The sequence below is a fragment of the Colletotrichum chrysophilum genome, assembly GCF_026319265.1.
Source record: "Colletotrichum chrysophilum strain AFK26 chromosome Unknown scaffold_24, whole genome shotgun sequence".
Taxonomy (NCBI): domain Eukaryota; kingdom Fungi; phylum Ascomycota; class Sordariomycetes; order Glomerellales; family Glomerellaceae; genus Colletotrichum; species Colletotrichum chrysophilum.
The window spans coordinates 366,863-393,505 of NW_026517311.1; the positions used below are offsets into that span (position 1 = coordinate 366,863).

Below are 26,643 nucleotides of genomic sequence, written 5' to 3' on the forward strand. Positions count from 1 at the left end.
TCTCCTATCGGATGCGTGACGATGAGGGTCGTCGACTTTGAAACCCCATCTCTTCGGATCCTGCTGCATAGTCATGCTCTGTCAACATGCCCATTATATCAATAGACGGATAGAAAGGAGGTTGCCAAACATACCTCACCAGGACACCTCGAAAACCCGACAACATCCCCTCCCCACTCACCACCGCCCCTTTTCATCACAGGATAACATCTGCCCCAAAAGCCATTCTTGTCCTTCTTCTTCTTTTTGTTCTTCCTCTTTGAATCCTTCCTCCCACTACATCGTCCAAACCCACGTCCCCTCCCAACGCTACACCCACCACCGCCGCCGTCCACCCCAGCACAGCACTCCATCGTCTCATAGCAACACTCGCTCTCCCAACCCGAACAACATTCCCCGCACTCAGAGCACTCCCCCTCCTCCTCGTCGGAGTCAGACTCAGACTCTGAATCCGATTCCGACGACGGGTCCAAGTCGAAGCAATAACCCCCTCCTCCCCCCTCCTCGTACACGACCCCATCCTCATCCATCACAGGCCCCATCATGCTGCTGCGCGCTTGTTCAGACTGGAGAGCGACGACGGCTTCGTCTACGATTTGGCGGATCTCTCGACTACTTGCTGAGCCCATCACTACTCCGAAAGAGAGAACAACGACGGCAGAACGGGGAGGAAAAGGGGCAGAGTTAAGTACAAATCTGATTCGAGAGGAGGAAAGGAGGGAAACACGAGAGAAAACGCTGACCTTTTGTTTGTTTGCCCTCGACCTCCCCTCACCGGCTACATGCAGCCGCGTAACCGTCCGAGGTCACCCAAGTCCTACCATCACATATGCAGTCGTCACTTCTAACACAACGGGGAGGAGTATGAAATGGAATGGAACACTGGAGGGTGCTCCGTTATCCTATCTGTTCGTCCATGACTGTGAAATATGTAATTTGGCAACACAAACCAATGCAAACCCGATGCTAGACTCCCTTCAATACGTATACAGCAATAACACCATGCACGCCCCAACTCAGCCCATTTCCCCGAGTGTCCTCGTGGGCTATGGCTCAACGCCAAAACGACCCCACGCCGGTCCCATTTACACATTATGCATCTAGCATGCATTTTTCACACACAAACGTACACACCTCTCTCTGCCCATTTACAAGAAGCCCTTCGTCATACTAGGAGCCCGGCTAAGGCTGCTCTTGCGCTTGGGCACCGAAATCATGGAGGCGGTCTCGTCGTCAATACTAAACCCCGTACGCCACGCCCCGCGAACGCTTCCCATCTGAGAAGCGGCGCCCTTCTCCATTCTCAGAGCCTTAATGTTCTCAATCTCGCGCTCGAGACGGAGAGACTTCTCCTTCTCCTCGCGAAGCTCCCTCTCCGCACGGCGAGTCGACAGCTGGATTTCAGACTCGGAGGACTGGAGATCCTCGATTGTCTGCAGAAGCTTTTCGACCTTGTCGCGCATGCGGGACACGTCGTCCTGCAGTTGCGTGTTCTGCTTGTCCTTGCGATCGATCTGGCCCTGGAGGTCCTTGACGATTCGGTCGACGTTGCGGACCGATCGCTGAGACTTGGTTCGTTCATTCTCTTGGTCCTCAAGCTGGGATTCGAGCTGTGGATTGTTAGCAATCTGAAGTGACTGGTTGTGTCTATGATAAGTATGCTTACCTCTTGAATCCGCTTGTGGAGGAACTTGATATCGTGGCTTGCGCTGGAGTAGCCCTTGGTTTCGAGATCAACAAGCCTGATTTGGATCTCGTTCAATGACTTCTCGAGGGAAGCCTTGTCCTTCTGAAGCTGAGAGCTGTTCTCGCGCTCAACCATTGCCTCCTTCTGCATCTCAGAAGCCAAGGACTCGGCGCGTCTCATTTTCTCTACTGCAGCCGCGGCGATGTCCTCCTGCTGAGCCAAGCTTGACTTCAGCTCCAACATCTCCTTATCAAGGTTCGCGGCATCACGCAGAGACGGGCTGTCGCCGTTGGTGAGATCCTCAAGGCCGGCCTTGGCTTCTTCGAGGCGAGCCTCAATGTTTCGCTTCTCGCGCACGAGAGTGTCGCGCTCAGAAGTAATGTCGTCAACGGACGCGCGGAGGGATCGGACCTGCGAAAGAAGCGTGACGATCTTGCCTTGGGCTTCGCTGTGGGCATTGACGGCCTCGTCGCGCGAGGACACGACGTCAGCTAGAGTCGACTCGAGGCGTGCCTTCTCCTTGGACCAGGTCGAGCTGTTCAGAACTTCGTCGTCCCACTTAGAGCGGAGCTCATCGAGTTCTTCGCGCAGGCGAGCAATCTCGGCCTGCTTAAAGAGCTTCTCTTCCCGGGCCAGATCCAATTCCTTGGTTAAGGTGGCGAACTCGGCCTGGTACTTCTTGCGGGTCTGCTCCATGCTCAATTCCTTATCCTCGATGTCATTTGCTCTCTGGTTCCTGTAGTCCTCAAGCTCGTGCTGGAGACGCTTCTTTGCTTGAGTAGTGGTTTCCAGATCGGTTGACATATCCTCGAGCTTCTCCTCGAGCCGTTGGTTCTGGCGCTGGAGGTCCTCAAGAGCAGCGTCCATCTTTTCTCTCTCAGACATGATCTCGGCGTACGTCTCCTCTGCTTCCTTAGCCTGAGTCCTTGCAAACTGCTCCGCCCGGCTAGCCTTGAGTACCGCGATCTCCGCTGCCTCGAGTTTACTGAAGTACTCGTCGGCTCGGCTCTTGTACAGGTGCAAGCTGGACGTAACGTCAGCGAGCTTAGAAGTCTCGGTGTCGAGACGAATCTGCAGATCGGAGAACTCCTGCAGAAGCTGGCTGCGGCTGTCCGCCTCCTGTTCACGAGCCATCGACATCTCCTCAAGCTCAGACCTGGTGTCGCGAAGCTCAACTTCAATGGCAGCACGATCGTGGCGCATCTTCTCAAAGTGGTTCTTCACGTCCGAAAGTTCAGAGATAGCATCCCTATGGCTATGCAGGAGAGATCTGCGCGCCTCCTCTTGGCTGTTGAGTGCGTCAAGAATCTCCTCGTGGGATCGGGTCTGGATGTCGCGCAGAGAGAGCTCGCCGGTTCTGACACTCCGCTCCAAAGCCGACACCTTCTTAGCAGAGTCATCCAGCATGTCGTGCAGGCGACTGTTAACCTTCTCGAGCTTCTGCATGCGAAGCAACGAGTTGTTCTGGTCGAAATCCTCTGGCGGCGAAGACGTGTTGTTGGCCTTCTTCTGGAGTTCGTCGTTCTGCAACTTGGCGATTTCGAGCTGGTTTCGTAGCTCCTCGATCTCAGTCTTGAGGTCCATACGGTCGTTGAAGTTGGTAATGTCGACGGTCTTGTTTGAACGAGCCGAGTCAAAGGGCTCTGGCTCAAACCGTCGAGTGGGGGTGGAAGTGTTGGAGAGTTGGCGGTTCTGCATCTTTGACCGTCTGAAGGTAGGCGAGCCATTGAAAGGGGCCTCGTTAGGACTAATCTCTTCGAGTTTCGGTCTCATGGGAGAGTCGAATCCTCGGTTAGACCGCAACTCAGCCAGCTGTGCCTCGGCATTCGTGCGGGCAGCAGTCTGCACTCTGAGGTTCTGCTGAAGATCCTCAACCTTTCTAACCAGATCGAAGTTTTTGGTAAGCATGCCCTCGTTTGTGCCGTCCGCTTGAGGCGGGATCACAACCTCGGGATCGACCGTTTTGAGTACGCTTAGCATTTGAGCCCTCAACTCCTGCAGCTCCTGCTCCCTAGCCTCCATGGTTGCTTGCAGAGTGCGGACGTTGGCTTGCGCTTGGGTGCGTTGGTGGCGTTCCGATTCAATGGTCCGGTTCGCTTCAGCGAGTTGTACCGTGAGTGTCGACGTCGTCTTCTCGGCGTTCCTCGAGGTCTTAGCTTCCCGGGCCACCTCGTGGTTCAGGTCTTCCACGTCAAGTTGCAACTTCTCAACCTTCTTCTCGAGACCGGCGACGGTGAGTTGTGCGTCGCCAAACTGTTTGTTCAATACAGCGTTCTGCTCCTCCAAACGATTCTTCTCCTTCTGAAGACCCAGAACTTGGCCTCTCGAAGCCTCGCTGGCCTTCGAGCTTGAGCGTGCAATCTCGAGTCCCTTTTGTTGTAATTTATTGAGAAGGGCGCGGTTGTCGTTCTCGGATGCCTTGAGACGGCCCTTGACGGTGACCAATTCACGCTCGAGTCGGTCCTTTTCTTGATCGTTTTTCAGGCCGAACTCTCCAGATTCGAGTATCAACTTGTTCAGGTCCTCGATTTGGTGGTTCAAGTTGGCACACTCGTCATCGAACCACTTCAGGCGTTCGTGCGCAGCATCCAAATCTTTGCGTAGGCTCTCTTCCCTTTCACGGGCAGCACGAGCAGCAGCTCTTTCCCCTTCTACCTCCGCTTGTACGCGAGCTTCCTCGGCCTGAGTCTTGGCGATACGGAGGCGTCTGATTTCCTGACGCGCCTCGTCACGTTCCTTCTCGGCTGTTTCGCGGGCCTCCTTGGTCCGGCGCAAATGGTCCTGTTGCACGTAGAGCTCCTTTTCGATAATGATCTTGGACTCCTTCAAGTCGTCATACTCCTCTTGGAGAGCGTTATACTTATGCTCGCTAAGTAGCAAGACATCGTCGCGGGATTGACGCTCTCTGCTGAGTTCCTTCTGGACGTTGAAGAGTTCATCTTTGAGATCCTTGATCTGCGCCTCCAGGACCTGACGGTTCTCATCAGCTTGCGCGTCTTCCGAAAGTCGAGCTTCGAGAAGCTTCTTGGCATCCTCAGCCTCTCTCTCAAGCTGAGATTGCTGTGACTTGATGGCAGTGAGCTCGGCTTGAACATCACGCAGCTTAGAAGAGGCAGTCTCCTTTTCCGCAGCAAGAGTCTTCTTCTGGTCCTCGAATGTTCGTCGCTCCATCTCGTACTTCTTGTTGTCTCCTCGAAGAAGGGCAAGCTCGCTCTCCTTCTTGGTGATAAGATCTTCGTAATCTGTTGAGGTCTTGGAGAGCTCGGACAACTGCTGCTGGACTTGGCGATTTTCGAGGGCAAGCTGCGACTCTCTTGACTTTGATGTTTGCAGTTCTTTCTGCGCTGTTCGCAACTTGACTTCGAGATCCTGATCGATTTTCAGAAGCTTATCCTCCAAGTCTCGCGCTTTGCGATCCTTGAGGCTGAGCTGGCTTTGAAGCATCTTGATCTCACCCTCCAAACGTTTCTCCTGCTCGCTGCGCTCAGATTGCTTCTTGGAGATCTCCTCGATGGAGCGCTCCAGCTCCTCCGTTTGTGCAGAAAGGTCTGACTTCTCCTGTTCGAGTCTCGCAATGAGAAGAGCGGCTTGTTCCAGCTGGGCACGGTACTTCTCGACATCCTGCTCGGCCCGCTTCTTGGCTTCCAGTAAGTCATCAAGCTGGTCTTCTAGCCTCTCTTGGTCATCAATAGCGCCAGAGAGCTTCTCTTCCAGCTCGGTTTCCCGGAGTTGCAAACGCTTGAAGATTTCCTCCTTATCCAGGGCAAGAGCACGTTCGCTCTCCAGCGTCTGTTGGATACGGACCATCTCGTTGTGAACGTTCCGTCTCTCCTCTTCGAGCTTCTGGCGGTCGTTGGCTTCCTGGTGCATCTTGTCTTGCAGCTGGCGGATCATTGCGTCCCTCTTTTTCACTTCAGTTGCGCTTCTTGTAGCGCCGAGCAGAGGCTTCATCTTCGCCATGAGCTGCCACCAAGGGTTCTCCATGAGGTCGAGATAAACGTTGAAGTTTTTCTGGATAATCCGAGTGGCTTCCGTGCGGAACAGCCTCTTGTAGGCACTGCGACGCTGGATGTAGCCGCGAGCAACTGACTGGAATCGTGCCATAATCTCGGTGATTAGAGCGTCGCGTTGCTCTTCTAACTCGGCCAAGACACCTGCTCTGAAGAAGACCTTCGTAAGACCCACCCGATACAGTCCCTTGTCAAGGCCAAGCTTGTCAAGCATCATTGCCGCTACAGCCTGGCCTTCTTGATAGCCCTTGGGCATGTCTCTGCAGAGAACCTCGTAACGCTGCCGGAACTCGGCAAAGGGCAATCTGTTGGGGAATCCAGTTCGAGCAATGCGGATACCCTCGAGAACACCATTGCATCGCAGCTGGTCGAGAACAAGCAGCTTATTGAACTGCTTGGGCTTCTTCTTGTGGTTGGGCAGGATGCAACGGACGAAGTGAGGGTGGGTAGAGTGCAGTTGGGCCATGAGACTGTGAAGCTGCTCTTTGTGGCGCTGGGCGACGGTGCGGAACAGCCCCTTCTTGACTCTGTTGCGGCTAGCCCCGAGGTCATCATCCATGTCGGCACAGTCAGCAAACAGGTCGGCGATATGCTTGTCGGTGGAAGAAGCAAGGAGGCGAGTGATGTTATCGTTCAGCGGGTCTTTGTTCTTCTCCAGCCAACCATCGGTGGAATACTCGACTTCGGCGGCGTAATGCGTCAGGATAAAACCCTGTCCGAGTCTTGAGTGCCGGTACTTGTTTGACTTCTTGTCCCACAATGAGTTGAGCTTCTCGGTGAAAGACTTGTCCGTAGCCTTGGGCATGACACAGTCTTCGTCCAGGCAAGAGAAGATACCAATAGGGTTGGAGAGCTCGATCAGATCGATCGTCGGTTGCAGATCGCGCCCAAAGTCGATGAACTGCCACTCAATCTGTTCTCTAGCGTATTCTTCCTGTTCAAGCACGAACATGTGATGGTTGAAGAATTGTTGGAGCTTCTCGTTGGTATAGTTGATGCAAAGCTGCTCGAAGCTGTTCTGCTCAAAGATCTCGAAACCGGCGATATCCAGCACGCCGATAAAGCGGGAATCGTCCAGGCCCATCCCCGTTCTATCCAGCTGGCGATTGATGCGGGTGACAAGGTCGCCGAACCCTCTTTCATAGATACCCTTGGACAGAGCATCCAATCCGAGACGGACTTGTTCTGGGGTCTGGACCTTCTCAACCCATTCACGGCCAGCTTTGACTCTGGGATGAAGAAGGCCTTGCAGGAACGGCTCAAGAGGAACTCCGAGAAGCTTGCAAACCTTGGCGGCCTGTTCCTTGGCATCGGGCGCTAATCTGGCCTGGTCTGCGGCGCGGCTTTCCTTCACAACGGTTACGTTTCCGAGATGGAGCACGGCTGCGATGGTGCGAAGAATGGAGCTCTGGTCCTTGTCTGAGAAACCCATGATATGGAAGGCCTCCATCAAAGAGTCCCATTCGTCGCGGTCAGAGACTCCAACGATTGTGTCATGGCCGGCACGGGTGTATGCGAAGTCTTCGACGTCAAGACCGTCAAGCAGGAACTCGGACTTCATCTTTCTGTCAGCTCCCTTGAGCAGTTGGTAGAAGACGTGGTAGTTTCTCTCATGGCTGTTGATTCGCACAACACGAGACTTCTCCAGGAGGTACCAGTCAATGAATGCGCCCGAAATGGCACCGGCCTTGTTGAACTCGATACGAATGAATTTTCCGAATCGCGAGGAGTTGTTGTTTCGCACTGTTTGGGCGTTTCCGAAGGCTTCGAGGATCGGGTTGGCACGCAGGATTTGTTGAGAAAGATTTGACTGTTGTGACTTGTTCTTGACCGGCGATTCGGAATGCGCTACTGCTGCAAGATACTGGATGACCTTCTTCGTGTTCTCTGTTTTACCCGCACCGGACTCACCGGTGACGAGAATGCTTTGGTTCTCACCCTCGTCCACCAGATTGCGGAAAGCCTGGTCCGCCATGGCGTAAATGTGAGGCTTGGTATCTTCCCTGCTCCTCCCCTTGTACATGTTGATGTACTCGTTCGTGTATATGGGCAGTGGGCAGTAGGGATTGACTGTGACCAAGAAGAGGCCGGAGTAGGTGTAGATCAGGTCGGCCTGGTATCTCATGTGCAGGTTGTGGACGACGGATGCCTCGTTCAGATGTGTCAACTCGGCCATATCGTTTGCCTTGTCGAACTTGGCGGGATTGACCTTGTCAACGCTCTCGGCGTCGACTTCTCGTTGCTGCGAACCGGGTGTCAGTTGCCACTCAAGCACACGAGTGCGGCCTACTTACTGTGCCATCATCGCACTGGACGAGTATCCTGTTGTCTGCCAAATCTTCGACAACCCAGCCTCTAACAAAGGCGACCTGGGGGTCTTTAAGCCACACGTATCGCTTTCCAGAGAAGTCATTTTCGCCCTCTATGCCCCTCACTGTGTCAGAGCCTCTGCGCATCTCCTCCGTCTTGATGAAGGAGGGCGCAAAGGTTCCAGAGCCGCTGTTCCTTGAGTCGGAACGGTTGTGACGGATGTGGCCCGCGCCTGGAAGAAACACAGGCGCAGGTGCAGGCGCGGGTGTAGTTGTAGGTGCAGGTGTAGGTGCAGGTGCGGTTGCAGGCGCCGCGGGGGCTGCTGAGGCTTGGGAGAGGTTCCTGACGTGCGACGTGGGAGTCGATACGGCAGATAGCGGGGATGGCGAGGAGAAGACTGCGGATTTCGGCCGGCCGTTGCTTGGACCCGGCGATGTCCTCGCGAAAGGGTTATTGCGTGGTTGCGCCATGATTGCAGCGCTCGGGGGAAGCAATTGGTAAGAAGAGAGAAGCCCTCAGGGCTCGGGGTGTCGTGTCGATTTCGTGTCGTTCGTCGCAAAAACGTCGCTCGTAGGTAATCCGGCTCATGGAGTAAACATTAAGACAGTAACAAAGCGGCGAAGTGCAACAAAGGCGACAAACTCTCAAAGAAAACAAGACGAAAGAAGTCGCCGGGTCGCAACCTCGGGGGACCTATAGTCTTTGGTGAAAAGACGAACGAAATCAAGGCAAGCTTGAGGAGGCTGGGAGGTGGAGGAAGAAGAGCGACGTAAGGATGGATATTGTTGACTTTAGACCATCTGAGCAGGGATTCAGGAGGACCGTTGCTTGGGGTACGCCTGCGAAGTAAACAATGGGGGGGATGATGGGGGGACAGGCGTCAGGTTGGGTGTGACGCGAGACCGTCTCAAGTCAGTCTAGCCCGAAAGGGGATAGCACGAATCGAAGGCCTCTCTTCCCTGCACGGTCGTGATTTTTGTTCCGTTTGCTTGGGTGCAGGTGCCAAGTGCCTTTTTTTTTTTACTGCCCTTGGAGGAGCCCGGGGGGGAGAATATTTCGAAAACTTGAGGTGCCCAACTCCAACGGACCAACCTCGTTTGTCGCATTGCGGGCCATCAAAGACACTTCGTTCCACAGCCCTCGCCCACGCCGCTTCCAGGAAACCTTTTCCTCTTCAGCGGGACGGTAAGAAACACCACGATATCTGCATCGTTTTTTTTTCTCCTCTCTCCCTTCTGGACTGACTGACGCCTTCGGAACTTGTCTTCATCCGGACATTGTCTCGTCTTGTTTCGCACCAGTGCGCAGTGCCTGCAATCCAAATTGCATGACGGTTGCTATTCCGCGCTCGCTCAAGCGCCCGTGAAATATTCTTGCCATCTTGGCAGCCAACCAACGACGAACAACCAGCCTTGACCGCCTTGGGACCTTCTCCATCTCTCTCCCTGCGAACTACTATGCGCTTTCTGTTCTTGACCACAGACTCGATCTACCTTTCCAGATTCATCCTACCTGCCGTCGCCTCCACAAGACAGCTTTCGCCGCCGACTCGATAATATTGTGGCTTGCACTTAACGATAGCAAACGCCGGGCTTTGATTACGGGTCGCGCCTGCTCCTACCGTCGTTCTGAGGCATCGTTGCTCCTTTGACTTTTCCGTCAGACAGCCATTCCCGTCACAGGCAAACTCAGTCCCGGTCAGAGTCACAGTCGCGCCTTCCTTCGCCTTTCGACCATGAACAACTACTATCCATACGGGTACTCGCCGTACCCGGGGCAGCCTCCTCCCCAGCCCTACGCGTATCCGACGGCACCTCCCTTTCCCGCGCAACCCTATCCCCCGCCCGCCCCGAACAACGCGTTCGATGCTCAACCCCATTTTCGCGATACCTACGACCAGTCGCAGCATATGATACCCGGACTGGGCTACGGTCAACCAACCCAGACATTCGGCTGGCAGCAACCGATACAACCACCTCCAGCACCCGAGGCAGCATCGTTAGCGCAAGCGCTGCCCCAGTACCAGCACCAGCAGTGGCCTTCGCGCGACGAACCCAAGCTCATTCCCGCTGCGCAGTACTACCGACCGAAAAGTGTGACCATGGAGGCATCCAAGGCTCGAGCTCTGGCATCCACTCGAGGGGCCCCGCAGCCTGCCCCAAAGCAATCGCATAACAGCACTAACAGCACTGAAGAGGGGGAGCTTAGCGAGGGCGAATTCGACGATTTGTACGAGCCCGCAGACACCATCATGGACACCAGCCCCCGTCGGCCGGCCGTTGCCTCTTCCTCAGCGACGACCGCCAAGAACCGTACCGGTAATGGAAATGCTGCCCCTACGTGGGCCCAAGGTCCAGAGCACAAGCGGGCGCAAAGCCCTGCTGCTTTCGATGCAGCTGGTGAGCAGACCTCACCTCACGGAAACTCCTGGGCAATGTCTGACTGTAACGCAGCTCGGGATCGATCAGGCTCCTACTCCCCCTATCTATCTCCCCGCGAAATGAATCCTCCCCTCAACGTCAACAACGGACATCGCCAAATTTCCCAGCAAGCGCAGCTGTCAAACGGCCAAGCAGTTCAGTCGAGCTCATCTGCGACTGCTCCATTAGGTCTCGAGGATGCCCGAAAGCAGGCCCGAGCAGCCATCCTCAATCTTTGGCCCATGAACGTTCGCTACCAGCAGTATGTCGACGAAGGCATCGATGCAACAGTCGTCAGGAACTTGTTTTCTGAGCTGGGCTTGGATGCCAGTACCCCCAACCAAGCCGGCGGCTCAGGGGTCTCTGCTCCTCCGGCAATGACCACTTCTCATTCACCTTCCCAAGCAAGCTTCAAGGCTCCTGGAGGACAGGCATCTGTAGCAGCTGTGAAGCCTGGTGTACAGGAACAAGCACCAGCTTCAACAGCCAAGTCAGCTGGGGAGGAGAGAAAGGACCGGATCGCTCGTCTCTTGGCCGCAAAGAACGCAAAGGCCGCCCCTTCATCGTCCACCGCAGCCAGTGCTGAGGCAAAGGCTGCACAAGCTTCTGGAATGACCGACAAGGAAGCCGTTCAGCAGCAAAAGATGGACGCCCTCCAAAAGTCCCGCGAGGCACGCGCTCAGAAAGATGCTGTGCGCAAGAACAGCGTACAAACTGTGCAGTCTGCAAACACATCACCGGCTGCTACTAGACCTTCCTCAGCAACAAATGGCACTTCGACTGTCCCTGCAGCAGCCCAGTCTCCTCAGTCTAGCTTGCCCCAAGGACAGTATCCTTTGCCCACAGCTGCGCCTGCAACCACAATTCCCGGCCTATTTATGTCGACGCCTCAAGCAGCAGCAAGCAACCAGCGGAAACGACCAGTGGCTGCTGACTTTGTCGCAAGCTCACAGGCAAACAAGCGCCCCTTTGGTCATCAGCGCCAAGACAAGCCTTTTGTAATCGACGTTAGCGACGCCTCGGACGACGAAGATATTGAGATGGAGATTACTTCTCCAACAGAGGAGTCTTCTAGCTTCCAACAGGCGAACACTCCACTGCAAAAGACAGCATCGTTTCGCAACTTTCCGCCACTGACAGACGGGCGACCCCAAGTCAGCCCTGTGCCCAGTAACGTTACGACACCTCAGTCGGGAATCATCGCAGCCCAGCCGAAAGCAGGTCATCTTGAAAATATGGATAAAAAGATAGAAGCTATGAAGCGCAAGATCGCATTGGCCGAGGCTAAGGCCAAGCTGAAGGCTGCTATGAGTGGCCAAGCATCTGGCCTCAAGTCTAACGGACAAACGCCAGACGCCACTGCGGACTCGGATGGAAGCAAACCTGCCATCAGACGAGTGCAATCCATGGGTGCGTCCAGTGCATCTGATCAGCCCAACCCCAACGCCCCGTCTTCGCCGGTGGTTGCCGAAGCGGGCAGCTCGATGCGTCTGCCAAAGCCATCCGAGAGGAGGGCCGAGGCTGCTTCCGTTCGCGCCCAGAAGTTCAGAGAAGTCAGCACCAGTCTCCCACTCGTTGAGGGCAGATTAAAGGCAAAGAAGAGCAAATTGCGTCTTCTGCAGTCTCAAATCGCTCGGTTACAGAAGGAGATTGAAGAAGAGGGCGCTGAGAAGGAGAAGTTGACCCAGGAGATGGAACAGCTCAACCAAGACTCCGACGAGTCCGGCGATCCTCAAAGCCTGCCCAAGAGCAACTCTGGTTAGTAAACGCTATGAATTCGTTGACAGATACTCAGACAACATTCATTAACTTATATTCAGTGGATCCTGTTGCTACACAGACCCTTGTCGGGCCTCAGTCCGATGTGCAGGCTGATGTCCCTGCCGCTGACACCGCAGTATTGGCTTCGAGCGCGGTCACTTCGGCCCTTTCCAGCATAGAAGCCCCCAAGCCCCAGCCCCCTGTTGCGCAAAGCATTGAAGATTCTTCCATCGCGGCACAAGCCGATGTTGCTGCTACTGGTAAAGCTGCGACGAACCCCCCTGATGTCCCTGATGCCACAGTCCAGGCAGTGCCCGCGCCCATTGAGGCACCCGTCAATCCGGTGACAAGCACCAATGCAGTTCAGGAGTCACGGCCGGTCTCAAGTTCAAGTGATGGTCCTTCTGATGTCGTCATGGGGGAATCGTCAGATTCGAGTTCCCAACATGAAGAGCATATTCAAGATGGAGACCAAGAGTGCTCGTCGGACGCCTATGAGCCATCCGAGGCAGTTGCCCCTCCAAATGACGCCGGATCTCCATCAACCAGCCCAGTGCCAGCAGGCAGCACCGTCTCGCTGGCTAATAGTGATGCTGACCCACAGGAGCCAAGTTCACGAGCCTCACAAATCCCTGAACAGATCTCGTTAGGTGTCAACGAATCAACTCCGGAGCAGGGAGTTGAAGCTACGAGAGAAGTACATTTCGTTTCGCGCCATCAACACTCGGTGGTTTCTAATCAATATCACAGGCCTCTCAACCAACACAGAGCGCTGATGAGATGCCCTCCGGAGATGTCTTCACCCCTTACGAGAGCCCACTACAATACTTTCGTGCTTATCGATACCACCCCAAGTTTGCTGAGACAGTCGCTGGTGGACTTCGGTCTCTCACGTATAGCAACAGGATCGATCCGCAACAACCCGTCTGCCCAGACCAACTGGCCAGCCGGGAATGCCCACGAGGTGCTGACTGCATTTACCAGCACTTCGAGACCATGAAGTTGCCGGGTAGGTCGCCATCGCCCCGCAAGGATAACTGACCTCGACACATGTCTCGAAGCATGTTGAACGCTGACGGTCGCCCCCAACGTTTTAGACGACCAGATTCTCCTCCAGCTTGGCGGCACCAAACTTGACGGAGACGAAAGGAACCATTTCAACGACGGATTGCGCAAGGTCCTGCAAGACATGAGAGCCAAGAACATCAGAGACTTCCCCAGCATCGCTAGGGGCATCGTCGAGTACCACAAAAGCTTCAACGGCGATCCATCCAAGATCTTGCCATTGGGCAATGTGTCACTTTAGTTGACAGAAGCACAGGAGCCTGCATAGGCCGCTTCAATTTCCCGTAATCCCCTTCACCAGCACTTGCACTAGTCGCTGGTTTTCTCCCCCATTCCTTTTGCAATCAAGCAAGCACTTCTGTTTCCTTTCTTCATCTTTTACATACCCCGCATGTCCCCCTACAGAGGCTTGAATGCCGTCTGGGAAGGGCTTTGGGCGGCGTTTGCACGATACCCCTCTTTGCGTTACTTTTACAAGTGATTCGGCCTGAGGATATCAGGCATGAGGCGTCGGTACAGTGGAAAAATGGCAAGTAGGCAAAAAAATAATGGCCAGAGTGGCAATGACGCACTCTGCGTGTCAAGATATTGAGTGGTGGTGAAGCCTAAATGGGGCTGCCATCGAAAGAGCTGTTAGCCCTTCAGGGGTCGTCCGTAGACAATTCAATGATGTCTCCTATGAAAGCATGTGCCAGGTAATATCAAAGTGTGCTGCATGTTATCATATCGGGTTTGTATTAAGGTCGCCCATCTCACTACAAACATTTGATTGATGTGCTCCAAAACTCCGGATTGCTAACAACTTCTATCACGCAGAAAATCAACCACATTCGATCTTCCCTTTTGATGTTTTTCGTGCTTTCGTATAGCAGGTTACCGCCTGCGGGCACACCTTTTTGACTGCCGTATGACTGACGAAAACATTTGAGGTCTAGAATGGCCAAAAACAAAAAAAAAAAAAAAAAAAAAAAAAGGGAAAGAAAGAGAAAAGAAAAGGGTGAGAAAGGAAGAAGGAAGATGGAAAAATAAAAAAAAGGAGAAGAGAATCCAACGACGTTGTCAAACATCCAACGCTACATATGGAAACTAAAGCAGAATGCAACGTTTCTATCTCTCGCATCCATCAGGCTTTGACCTGCACGACCTCGTGCCTGCTGTGCCCATCGCTAGAGTACCCTCCCCCGAGGACGGGCTCAGTCTTGGGCGGCGCAGGCTTGTCGTCCAGCAGCTCGCTGTCACAGAACCCGGGGTGGAAGATGATGAGCCCGCCGACGGCGACGACGATCATGACGCTCTCAAACCCGATGAAGAGGTCCTGGCGGTGCATCAAGGGGCCGGTCCAGCCGCCGCTCAGCTCGGCGACGCGGAACACGCAGCGCCAGAAGATGCAAATTGTCGCCAGCGCCAGGGCGACCAGGAAACCGCGGAACTTCCACGACGAACGCAGGTGGCCCAGCTTCGCGGCCTCGGCGTCTTCCTCTGGTGAGGAGGCCAGGGGCGAGCTGTCACCGCTGCTGTTGCTGCGCCAGGCGCGGATGGCAAAGTCGGTCGAGACGAGCATGAAGATGGCCATGGTGATGACCTGGGAGATGAGGCCGGCCATCATGATGTTGTCGCCCTTCTGGGTGGACGCTGCGTGGTAGGTGGCGTAGGCGGCGAAGCCGCCGCCGACGGCCTGGAGGACAAGGGCGACCATGTCGCAGGGGATGAAGATGCGGGTGTAGAGCTGGGGGCGGATGCGGGAGTGGGAGACGCCGAAGACGCGGACGATGCGGCGGAGGCAGACGTAGATGCCGGCGGCGAGGAACGCCGGGCCGACGGTCAGGGCGCAGATCTGCGTCATGAACGGCCAGGTGCGCCACTGGTTACTGAAGCTGACGATGCGCGCCGCGTAGCCCAGGATCTCGGCCGTGAGGCCGCACAGGAAGGCGATGTTGAAGATGTGGCCGCGCCGGGTGGCGGCCCATATCGCCGTGTAGGCGACGAAGTAGAGGCCGAAGATGCCGGTGAAGGCGACGTTGGCCGCGAGGTCGAGCTTGTACATGTAATACGAGGGAACGTCCAAGCACATGTGGAGTTTCGGGTTGTAATAACATACGTACATGTTAATGTAGTCTGGATTTACGCGAGAATCAGCTGTTTGGTCCAAGTATGGTTAAGGGTCCCGAGAGCGCACCGTTGAAAGTAAATTGCTCCATCTTGATATTGGGGCTGGCTGTGGTGTTTGCCGGCTTGGCTGGTGATCTTTGGTGATGGCAGAGAAGCAACGGGGAGCTGAGACGACTGTGAAGATGAGACTTGGCACTGGACGGAGGAGGGGTGTTGGACGGAGTTCAGTTTAACCTCTTGATCCTGATGAGAGATCATCAACAACTTTAGGACGGGAGAGTTCACCAGCGACAAGAAGCATAATCTTTATGGGGGAAGGGGGACTCTGGGAATGGAGAAACGGACTTTTATGTGCTGCGTATAGCAAGAGGTGCCCTTCCAGGGGTCAGGTTCTCGATCAGGGAAGTCGTACCTCTACGGTTATTCAAGATACTAGCAAAGTATATTTGGCAATTTCGTGATCCAGTGGCTCGGAGGCTACCGCACGATTGGCTGGCTGCATGTATCGCCGTAGAAAGACCGCCTCAATTGGTGTTGAAATTCCAATTCAGCAAACGATCTGGTTTTCGTTGATCATTCACATCATCAAGATCGGGGTGTGATGATATCAGATATCACGATGGCTGCCGTGTCTTGCGATCACATGAGTCGTAATCTCCATGAGATTCTCCTCAAATACATACGGTTCTTTGCGATGCGAAAGTCATATTGGGTGTTGCTGCCATCCAAGGTTAAGGGGATAGAGTTTGAAGTATGTGCCGGTAGTTCACGGCAAGGATGATGAGACGAACCACTCTCACCCACACCCGAGCTTATTTTGAGGATCATACGCTGTCGATGCTCCATATTGGTCGTCTTAAACGCCTCGTGAGTCTATGAGGGGATTGTGAATAATACTCCGTGAGGCTGCAGATCCATGCATCGTCTTGGCTCACGGCATATCCAGCAGGGCAGTCACCACCACGCGGAGGCGATCGGCAGTGTACGGAAAAACGCCTACATCAATACAGGCTGCACCAGACCGGGCCGAGAAATCCACTTATAAGCTTATGGTACGTCCTTGGAGTGGAAAGAACACTTGTCGCCAGGAATGATGCCATTCAGCATAGTAGCACAGTCCTTTTATTACATGGAGGGGAGGGTGTGTCTCTGGAAACGCTCCTTCGTCAGCCTGTCGAGCATCGACTAAAACTCGGTGCGGATGAGCTTATGTCGTCAAAGCGAAGCTCTCATGAAGTTGACAATAGTATGACATCCCCAAACCAAAAGAAAATGTAACCAGCTGGATAGGACTCAGAAAAGTCGCCCTCTCCGAGTCTATCTGTCTAATTTCGTATTTCACTTATTCAACGACAATACACTCATACGACCGGTTGATTTTGATGAGTCTCTTCGATATCAAGCATGCAATTGAGACTTGGGGGTCGGCTCCTCTGGTCCTTCAACTATCGTCGTCGTTGTCACTGTCGCCGTTATCGTTAACATTGTCGTCGTTCGCAATATCTTCAATGAATTACACAGGAAATGTAGCCGTCCAGACACAGGAAAAATAGGCGGTCTCTTGTATATTTATAGTATGAATGGACAGACGTCTCGTCGACCAGTATGATCTCTTACCTTGCCCTTGTCCATGAAGGCAGTTAATTTCATGGCAATCAAGCATCTCGAAGTCGGTCCAAACTCCTCAAGACTACCGCCTCATATACCCAGCACAGCTGATGAGCAAGGAACATTGAAGAGAAGCCACGAGGGATGCTGCGCATGCACATATCGAACCCGGTGAGCGAGAAAATAGCTGCACCAAAGTGCAGTGTAGACTGAAAATACACTCCAACTTATGCTGCAACCACAAGTTAGGCGATTTCCCTCATCAACACTAGTGGAGGCGTGCGATGCCTCAAATGACGGACGCTATCTTTCATAGGCCAGTCGTCAATATCCTCTTGCTCGCTAGCTCCATTTCAGTGGTAAATAAACTTTTATTCCAGAGTGTCCTGTATTCCAATTTTGTCTCCGCCTTTTCTTTAACTAGGCACCTCAATACTACGGCGCCACGGTGACACGCTTTTTCTTCTTCCCGCCCTTAACCTCCTCCACACCCGCATTACCCAGCCCCTTGGCATCGATCCCGCTCTTCGTCACGACGCCCCCGAGGGCCTTGCTCGTGCCCAGACTGATCCCTTTGCCCTCGCGCATGCTATCCAAGCTCAGGCTGCTGCCCCCGCTGCCCCTCCTCACGCCGATGCCCTTGAGCTTCGCCGTTGGCGACTCGCGGGTGGGCTTCAGCAAGCTGCCGTCCTCCTTGTCGTCGGGGTTCGTAGCGCGGCTGTCAGGTCTGTCTGGTGAAGAAGGTACATCGTCGTCGTTAGCGGCGACCTGCGAATACGGAGTTCTCATATTGCTATTCGTGCGGGTCGTCCCGAAAGGCGAGGGGATCCCGGACGGTCGGTCTCGAGACTTGTATGAAAGCGGGCTGTCCGTACCGTTTCTGGGCTGGATTTCATCCACCGCGTTCGACGTGTCGCTGGCGGAGACGTCGCTGTCTTTATGGGCGTGGCGGTACGCGTTGCCGGAGCCGAGGAGGCTCTCCTGTCTTGCGAGCTGGTAGCGGGCGTATTCCTCCTTGGAGTGAAGTGCGTCGGTGAAGCTGTCGAGGGCATCAAAAACGTGCGGGAAGACTTGGGCATCGACGTCGCGGCCCCAAAGGAAGTCGAGGTGCTCGTAGTGGGGGATCTCGGTGGCTACAGTCTGACTCGGAAGTTCTTTGAGCATGACCTTGATGTCGACGAGGGAGTCGCTGCCGCCGTAGACAAGCACAATAGGGGTCTTGATGTTGCGAGTCGGGTACTTGGCGACCTTGGTATACTTGCTGGACGAGCTAATGGACACGGGAGGGTGGACGTCGTCGTCGTACATCTGGAAGGACTTGTTGCGGATGATCTGGAACCAGTGGACCACACTCTTTGTGCTGGTGAACGAGTATAGATGGGGGTAAGCCGCGAGTTTCTGGCTGAGAGAGATGTTCTTCGTCTGCCAGTTGAACAAAAAGGAAAGACCGACGTCGATTGCTCGAACGAAAATCGGCGGGTAAAGAATGGACTGCCACATGGTGGCGGAGCTGAGAATCGATCGACGACCGAAGAGGAGGAACAGAACTTGCGGCGACGCCTTGACTAGTGCGTCTACGATACCGTTGGAAAGACCGGCAGGAGACATTGCTGGCGCCAAGGCGATGAAAACGTTGACCTGCTGGTTCAGCTTGGGGTGGATGGCCAAGGTAGCAAAAGCCTGAGCGGTTCCCTGGGAGAAGCCAATGTATGACAGACTCTCCTGGCCGGTGGCCTCGAGGATGTAAGCGATGCTGTCGGGAATGTCATGGAAGGCGAACTCGTCAATGGAGAAATTCCAGAACTCGAGAGACTTGGGCGAGTGAGAAACCGACTTCTTTGAGTACTTGTTACCGCGATTGTTGCCGAGCTGTGTCAACGTCAGTATTACGCCAAATCAACACGGGTTGGTAAGTGTACCCAAACATCGTAGCCCTTCTCGACAAGCACGAACGGAAGACATCTCTGCTCGTCGGTCAAGCAGACCCAGACCTCCGAGTTCATGAGAAGCCCGTGGTGCAGATATACGACTTTCTTCTGCACGCTGCCTGGGCCGCAGTTGATCCTTTGGCCCTCCTCGCCCTTCCTCCAAGCCAGGCGGTGGAGACCCAACAGGAAGCCATCCTTGGTCTGCGTGACGTGCTCCTCGGCCTCGTACCCGTATAACCGGCAGAGATCAACAAAGTCGGAGGCGTCCCTCACATTGGTCGAGATGGCTGCGCACCACGCGAGTCAGCGCAGTTCGAAACCACAGGAAAACGTCAGCTGTGGCGGGGGATGAACCAACACTTCTTGCGCTGTTCTGCGCGTTTATGCGCCGGCGTCGAGAATCGGTTAAACAGTCGACGGGAAGCCACATAGAAGAGCGAGATGAGCGGCGAGGCTGGGAGGAGCTCCTGGGTTAGCTAGCTAGCTCTGGACGCCACGAGGGGAAGCGCATTTTGCCTCACGTAGAGCCAAGGTCAGGACGCGGATGATAGCCTCGAGTCCTACCAGCAGAAAAGACCCCACCAAAGCCACATACTCGACGCTGCGCGACTCCATCAGCACCAGTCTGGATCGCACTGACTGCAACATCGCAAGGGTTCAAAGCGTTGCAGTTTGAGGGGCGGGATTTCAGGAAGGGAGGGAGAGGATGGATCAGGGCAATTGGGCACCCTTACATGTTTAGCCGGCCGATGAAAGGGATAGGCATCGTGTGGAACAGAGAATGCGGTGTAATATGCGATAAGAGGCTGGCGGCGCAGGCCAGGAACGATATGTCTAAGGTTTTTTTGGTGGGAAAGAAAAGCAAAGAAACGAGCAGCTAGGGGAAGCTCTCAAGGCATCATCACTCTAGTCTCCAAAGGGGCGCGAAGCTTAACTTAAGGTCGGAGACAAGAGGGGAGGGCTGTGGGCGGCTGGTTGTAGCTTTGCGGATGGCGATCAACTGGGCTCGTGAGGGAAAAAGATGTGCTCGAAGCTGCTGTGTGTCGTGTGTCAGCGTACGAAAGTGGAAGTGGACGGGCGCGAAGTGATGTCACATGTGAAGATGCATCTGAGGGAGAGCTCTCGAAAGGGAAAAGGTCAAGCTCCCAGTCCCAGATTCAAGGTCAGAGGTTCGGGAGGTCAGTGGTCACCGGCCCCGGGTCCTGTTGCGCTGTCACAACGTGCCAACGCAGCACCAACCGCCGTCATGGCAGCTCTCTTCGGGGCAAGGGTGCCACAATTGGAAGGGGCATGAGGTGGGGAAGGGGGTGCCCGCGCGAGCGACGCGGTTGGTCGACGGGCCTGGATCCCTGAAAAGCGGGAACCTGAGGACCTGAAGGACTGCAGGGACATGGCACTAAGCCAACCTTAGCGGCCTCTCCTCACGCTGCCCTGGGGGTTGTCTCTGTGCTCGCACCTTGCAGACTCGCGAGAACGCTGTGAAAGGACGCTGGAACCGCTGCATCCGAGTGGGTCTCATCTCATCCAATCACAGTGGCCGTTTTTTTCTCTAATTGTTTGATGCTTCGCAAACCTTAGAGTCGGTACTGTACGCTGAGGCTTCACGTCGAACCACCTACCACCGCCTGCCTGTCCACCAACGGAAATACCCCCAGACCGCCGTCACCATGCCCAGCTCCTGCAAAGAATTGCGTGCGTCCCAACTCCCCTCCCAAGAACCACTCGCATGGACACTCAACTGATTAAATGCCCACAGGCGCGGCTCTCGCGCAATGCCTCCAGGAATCCGACTGCGTCATGGTCCACCAGAACAGCGCCTCCGACTGCCTCCGCGAACCCCTCGTCAACACCCTCCCGACAAAGTGCCAGCAGCTCAAGAAGGGCTTCGGCGAGTGCAAACGCGGCATGGTCGACATGCGCAAGCGCTTCCGCGGCAACATGCCCGTCAACTACAAGACCATGAACGAAGCCGAGTCGGGCAAGGGCTACCAGTTGTACGCCGGACGGCCGGCCTTCGCTGGTGGCAGGGGCGAGACGGACGGCAACGAGCCCATGCCCAAGGACTGGAGGGAGGTGGAGAACGAGAAGTACCGGGCCGAGCAGGCTGAGGCGCAAAAGAAGTGATCCAACAGAATACTGTGAAGAAAGCTTGAAGAGGTGGATATCACGAGATACTGTACAGACTATGCGTATGACCTGAAGAGCGAGGCATCGGTTGGCGTCTTGGAGTTTTTGCAAAATGATCTCGCAGCCAGTGTACGATTACATCCTGAGGACAGGCGCCGCGACATCCCGACTCAACCTTTGGATTGAAATGCCCGTGTACATGCCGGGTTGGAGAAGCGGCAAAAAGCGGTGGGTGTAGTGGCTCGATACACAAGTACGAACTTGTTGGATATCACGCTTGAATGAGCAACGACTGTCGAGACGCCGGTCTACTGGGTTGCATAGGGAGCCGAATTATCGGGACGGTTGTCCTTTAATAGCTACAGACTCCCGTTTATCTAAACGCGCCAATAGACATGTACAAAGACATCAAGTGTAATGAGAAATAGCTGCACACTCGACAAAAGCTATACAGTCATATTGTATACACGGGAAAAAGCGCTGATTTAGGGTTGACGTGTACGAGAGGACCAGCTTGCCTGGGAACCAGTCCAAACCACACGAGGCACGTTGTCAGCTTCTCGACCACTGTGCCAATTATTTCCTTATTCTTTCGGAAGCGGTAAGTAAATTGTAGGTCATCAATCGAACGTTTGAACCAATCGAGGTGAGAGAAAATCATTGTATTATTGTAAACAGTTGCACAAGCCATAGCTTGCCCCATCCACCACCTCGACGTCTCCCCCTCCCTACACCCCAGATCTTTGATCGATTCTCAAGGCCATCCCAATACCATCCAAGTTCCCTTTCCTCCCCTTTCCATTCAACATAGTCTGGTTGGTTGATGCTTCCGAGCATCGTAATCCCCCGCACCACGTAAAGGTCCAGACTCTGCAAGGGACCCTCCACGCAGTTTCGGATCCACACAAGTGCACGAACCCATCCCCTGCGCTTCATAGGGCTGCCCAACTCTCGGCGTTATGATGGGCTGATTTGAAGAAAAAAAGAAGAAAAGTAAGAAATACGCCTCAACACCCTCGATCCCCATCCCTCTCAAACCACAACCCCTAACTCACGAAGAATCCGGGGTTGGGCGAGTCAGGACAAAGTCCCGCCTTCTCAATCCTTCCTCTAACTCACGAAGAGTCCGATCCAGGCGAGGCGGGCGGGTCCAAGGACCAAGGGGAGAGTCGTCGTCACTTCCAGGCTCACGCAGGCCTACCAGCGAATTCTCGTCATCCGGCGCCTTCCGCGCCGTCCCTTGCGAGGGCGGCGCGTGGCAGCTGCGGACGGATCATCGACGCTTCAGGTGACTGCGGATCCATCCAGCGGTGTAAAAGTTGTTGTAAAAAGGTGATCCTCGACTGTCTTCCGGCTGGCGCGCCCCGACCTCCAGACAGGAAAATCCAACAAAAAAAGGTTTCCCTGCTCAACACCTTCAACTCTACTCTTCCGTGGAAGGGAACATCAGGTGGAACAGAGAGTGGCACTCCTGGCCTGCTCGACGCCGCGCATGGTGGTGGTTGTCTGTTATGTGGTGATCGTAGCGGACATGGCGGCGGAACGGGAGAGGCCGATTGAGGTAGTGGAAATGCAGGAATCTGTGTGTTTGGCTGGTGGACTCGACTGCATGGCGAATTCTAGAAAGAGAGAGTAGAATTGCGCTGGAGAGGAGTAAAGAAACAAGATCTAAACGAGGGACGGTTGATGAAGCTTTATACAGGATTCAGAGTGGCATGTCAGACACAGGTGGAGTTGAAGTCGAGAAAAGGTTTGGGGCGGCAAAGACAGGGCCAAGCCGCCAACTGGTATGATCTGCAGTCGTGAGCCTCTGGAACCAGTGACACCCCACCTGGAAGAATGGGCGCTAGCGGGCGTTGGTCCGCCCTGTTCCGGCAGCACAACTGGAGGTTGGGTGGCACTGGACCTGAGTTGGGAACTTTGGGGCGCCTGGAGGACCGGGAACCTGAGGGAAGGGGTGGAAACGTCTCAACGTGCCCCTCCTCCACCCACGCGCAACGACACCTTACCTTACTCTTCCACTCTCACCTCAGTCTCTCGTCTCATCCCTTCCAGCTTCTTTTCCACCCACCCAACCAAACCCCATGAAACCAGGAGCGACTCGCAACTCCCAAGGTCCCAATGGCCTGATGTCTGAAACCTGAGATTGCAAATCATCGATCCATCACTGTTGTCGGCCTGCCCGGGGTTTCTGCACCAGTGACCAAGCATTCTTCGCCTTCTCGCTTCAGCCCCTCCGAGCTCCATCGTCCAATTGCTTGTTTCTTGTGTCAAGTCGCCAAACGGCTCTACGCTCCTCTCGGCCACCGCTGCAGCTGCACCACTCGTCTCTTTCACGTCTCTTCTCACCTGTCCTGCGGGGCAATAAGGTGTCAATCACGGGCTGTAGGCAATCCTTAACCTTAATCGAATTGCTTGGCAGGCACGTTTCGTCCCCTCTTGTGACGGCGGCGGCTGGTTTGAGGTGAATCTTGAGTCGGGTTGTCTGACCCAGACTGGGACGGCTTGGTTTCTGGAACTGCAGCCACTGGAGCTTCACTCGAGATCTCTCGGCCGCGGGACTCATTGTACATAGAGCAAAAACGACATATCGCAAAACCCCAGCCTGCGAGTGCGAGAAACGTGGTTGGAAACGACCGAAAGCAATACCGATCGAGATGGCCCCGACTATCACACAGTGGATCCTGGATACTCGGCACCTGTATCCAGAGGCCACTGAAACGAAGCACCTCGAACAAGCAGTAAGAAACCTCACCCTCCCTCACCGAACCGAACCGCCCGTGAACCACCCACACACACCCATGTCTGTTTCGTCCTTCTCCATGCAAATCAAACCGCCCGAGGCGAGATCTTTACCCCAATAGTCGCCCAGCAAGTCGGCGCAATATCCCATTCGCCTCACTTCAACCCTGGAAGAGCAGAAGCAAACCCTGAAAACACCACGAAACTGACCAAACGACTCAGGCATCCCGAGCTCTCGCCCTCCTCAGCGCCGACGAGCGCAAAGCTGTGCTAAAGTACTACCACGTTCGCGACGCGAAGCTGTCTCTAGGCTCGCACCTTCTGAAACGCTACGCCATCAGTCGTTTCTGCGGCGTCCCCTGGCCTTCGGCAAACACTGTCCGCAATGAGAAGACAAAGCCCGTCTTCCGCACCGCCGACGGCTCCGAACCCCTGAGCTTCAACGTGAGCCACCAAGCCGGTCTTGTTGCGCTCTTCGCCGTCCACGGTTATGACGCGGCCAATGGACCGGTAGACGTGGGCGTTGACATTGTCTGCACCTCGGAGCGTCGCTCCAGAGACCACAGCATGCTCAGGAGCGAGGGGTGGCCGCGCTTCGTGGACGTGCACGCCGATGTGCTCTCGCCTGCTGAGGCGAGCTTCCTCAAGTGGCAGGTTCTCTCGGCGATCCCGCCGGGGTTGAAACCGGGGGCCTCAGCAGAGGACTCGATGGATTTCAAACTGCGATGCTTCTACGCTCTTTGGTGTCTGAGGGAGGCGTACGTCAAGATGACGGGCGAGGCGCTGCTTGCAGAGTGGCTCGGCGACCTCCAGTTCAAGAACTTCAAGCCGCCACTGCCGGCGGAGAAGTTTGAGGACGAAGGAGACGCCGTCACGGAGCACGACATCATCTTCAAGGGAGCCAAGGTCGAAGATGCGAATGTGTGTTTGAGAGCCTTGGGTCCTGATTACATGACAGCCATAGCGGTGCGAACACCTCAGCGCAAAGAAGACGGCTTGGCATTTGAGATTGGACCGTTTACTATGCTTTCTTTAGATGAAGTCTTGGACTTTGGAGAATCTCATTCATAGCTTGGGATGATTGCTCTAGAGGTTGTCCAGCCAAGCCTGGCATTGTCGTCTGAACTGAAGTCACGGCTCTTTGGCTTGGCAAGTGTCGATCACCAAAGTCAAGAACTGTACCATAAAGAACCAGAACCGGTGAAAAGCTGTCACCTTTCTCTAATATTCTACCGCAGCTTGGTCTCCGCGCATATCTTACCCGCAAAAATGAAGGACAAATCCAAAACATCATGATATGTGTGCCAGCGCAAGATCAGGCCAGGAACCCTTCAGGTCAAATAGCCCCTTTATCTTCAACCACCCGTCCGGATCCTCATCCTCCCTCAACTCTCCAAACGCACCCACAGGAAACAGCCAAAACCCCAACGCCGGCCTCGGCGCCGCAGCCAGCACCTCCGGACCGTCGAAGCGAGGCACGCACGCCATGAGCCCTGACGGAGTCCCAAAGCATCCCGTCGGCGGGCATCCGCGGCCCCAATCCGGCCCGTCCGCCCACCCGTGAAACCACCACTGCAGCCTCAACCACTCAAAGTCCTCCTCATGAAGACACCGCCTTGCCTCCTCACGGCTGCGCACTTTATCCTCCCTGTGCGCGCTGACCATGACGCGCACGTCGGCCGCCGGGTCGAGATCACGCTCGGGATCGACATCGAGGCTGCGGAGGAGCCGGCGCCAGGCCAGCGGCTTCCCGCGCGGGTCGTGAATCCCGGCCCACACCTTCTCCAGGTCCCGCGAGATGTTGCGCGGGTCCCGGCGGGGCGCGTCGAAGAAGGTGAAGGAGGGAACGACGGGGTAGCCGTAGTTGAAGACGTGGGCGGTTCGGAAGGTCAGCACGTCGAGGCCGCGGCCGGCCGGGGTGACGTTTCGGAACCAGATGCTCTTGAGGCCTTTGACGGTGGCGCGGAACGCGGCGAGGGCGGTGGTGTCGATGTCGGTCGGTTTGAGCGGTGTGGGGTCGGAGTCGGCGTCGTCGAGGACGAGGTGCTGGAGGCCGGTGCCTGAGGGGTCGTGGGCGCGGAGGTCGTGGAGGAAGTCGATGGTGGCTTTCCAGGAGGGGCCGGATGATATTTGGAGGTAGTCGTAGGAGAGGTTAAGAAGGAGGGCCGTCTTTTGGGTTCCGGCGGCGGATTTGAGGTGGCAGGGGAGGCTGACGGGGTAGAATGCTCTGGCGGCCTCTCGAGATTCGCGGGATACAGACATGAGTTCCGGGAGGAGACGGCACCGGGCTTGGACTGTGACGCTGTAGTTGTCTCCCGTTATGGGGCGGCCCAGGGAGTTGACGAGGGAGTATCTTGGAGTCTCATCGACAGTTTTGCTTTCCGCCTCTTCAACCGTGACGTTCAGCAGGCGGTTTCGCTGCAGAGCATGTTGCCATATAAGCAGTCGAAGCTCGGTGGGAAGCTGAGAGAAGAGGTGAAAAGAGGCATCGCCGCATGCCGTCGGATCCGTGTTGAAGAGCTCGAGGTGCGGGCGTCTTGGCAGGTCTTGTACATCTGGCGAGTGAATCAGATCTCCAAGAGACGCCATCATATACACAAGACAATGTTTCCACAAGGCATGTCTTGGAGCTACAACCACGAGAAGCTTCAACAGCTGGGTGAGGGGGATGCCGCCTTGATTTAAGCGAGGGCTGAAATGCAGAGTCACCATTTGGCGTGGCGTTGGGGGGGTGATGTCTCAGTTCGTCGGGCCGCAGCTGTTGGTGTGGTTCGTTCGCCTTACCTGCCGCTGCTGAGCTTCGCACTTACCTGAATAGGCAACAAGAAGCTCGAACCACGAAGGTGTGGTTCGAATTGGTTCGTGTTTTTGGTCAG

General features: G+C 55.1%; 7 protein-coding genes across 7 annotated transcripts; 3 read left to right on the plus strand and 4 right to left on the minus strand.

Moving 5' to 3' along the window:
• Positions 1-1,148: 1,148 nt before the first annotated feature.
• On the minus strand, positions 1,149-8,477 carry COL26b_004141 (uncharacterized protein; the record flags this gene model as incomplete). Its single annotated transcript, XM_053177022.1, has 3 exons — positions 1,149-1,610; positions 1,667-7,939; positions 7,992-8,477. 3 exons carry the CDS (start codon positions 8,475-8,477, stop codon positions 1,149-1,151), a joined length of 7,221 nt encoding a protein of 2,406 aa, XP_053039091.1.
• Positions 8,478-9,742: 1,265 nt separating this feature from the next.
• COL26b_004142 (uncharacterized protein) lies at positions 9,743-13,494 on the plus strand (the record flags this gene model as incomplete). Its single annotated transcript, XM_053177023.1, has 5 exons — positions 9,743-10,406; positions 10,461-12,185; positions 12,248-12,531; positions 13,173-13,197; positions 13,286-13,494. The coding sequence occupies 5 exons, from the start codon at positions 9,743-9,745 to the stop codon at positions 13,492-13,494; spliced, it is 2,907 nt and encodes a 968-aa protein (XP_053039092.1).
• An 882-nt stretch (positions 13,495-14,376) lies between these two features.
• Positions 14,377-15,357, minus strand: COL26b_004143 (uncharacterized protein; the record flags this gene model as incomplete). The annotated part of the gene is made up of 1 exon (XM_053177024.1): positions 14,377-15,357. One exon carries the CDS (start codon positions 15,355-15,357, stop codon positions 14,377-14,379), a length of 981 nt encoding a protein of 326 aa, XP_053039093.1.
• Positions 15,358-17,405: 2,048 nt separating this feature from the next.
• COL26b_004144 (uncharacterized protein) lies at positions 17,406-19,546 on the minus strand (the record flags this gene model as incomplete). Its single annotated transcript, XM_053177025.1, has 3 exons — positions 17,406-18,839; positions 18,890-19,185; positions 19,420-19,546. The coding sequence occupies 3 exons, from the start codon at positions 19,544-19,546 to the stop codon at positions 17,406-17,408; spliced, it is 1,857 nt and encodes a 618-aa protein (XP_053039094.1).
• A 1,019-nt stretch (positions 19,547-20,565) lies between these two features.
• On the plus strand, positions 20,566-21,022 carry COL26b_004145 (uncharacterized protein; the record flags this gene model as incomplete). Its single annotated transcript, XM_053177026.1, has 2 exons — positions 20,566-20,590; positions 20,655-21,022. The coding sequence occupies 2 exons, from the start codon at positions 20,566-20,568 to the stop codon at positions 21,020-21,022; spliced, it is 393 nt and encodes a 130-aa protein (XP_053039095.1).
• A 2,660-nt stretch (positions 21,023-23,682) lies between these two features.
• COL26b_004146 (uncharacterized protein) lies at positions 23,683-24,838 on the plus strand (the record flags this gene model as incomplete). Its single annotated transcript, XM_053177027.1, has 2 exons — positions 23,683-23,766; positions 23,990-24,838. The coding sequence occupies 2 exons, from the start codon at positions 23,683-23,685 to the stop codon at positions 24,836-24,838; spliced, it is 933 nt and encodes a 310-aa protein (XP_053039096.1).
• A 219-nt stretch (positions 24,839-25,057) lies between these two features.
• COL26b_004147 (uncharacterized protein) lies at positions 25,058-26,356 on the minus strand (the record flags this gene model as incomplete). Its single annotated transcript, XM_053177028.1, has 1 exon — positions 25,058-26,356. The coding sequence occupies one exon, from the start codon at positions 26,354-26,356 to the stop codon at positions 25,058-25,060; it is 1,299 nt and encodes a 432-aa protein (XP_053039097.1).
• Positions 26,357-26,643: the final 287 nt, after the last annotated feature.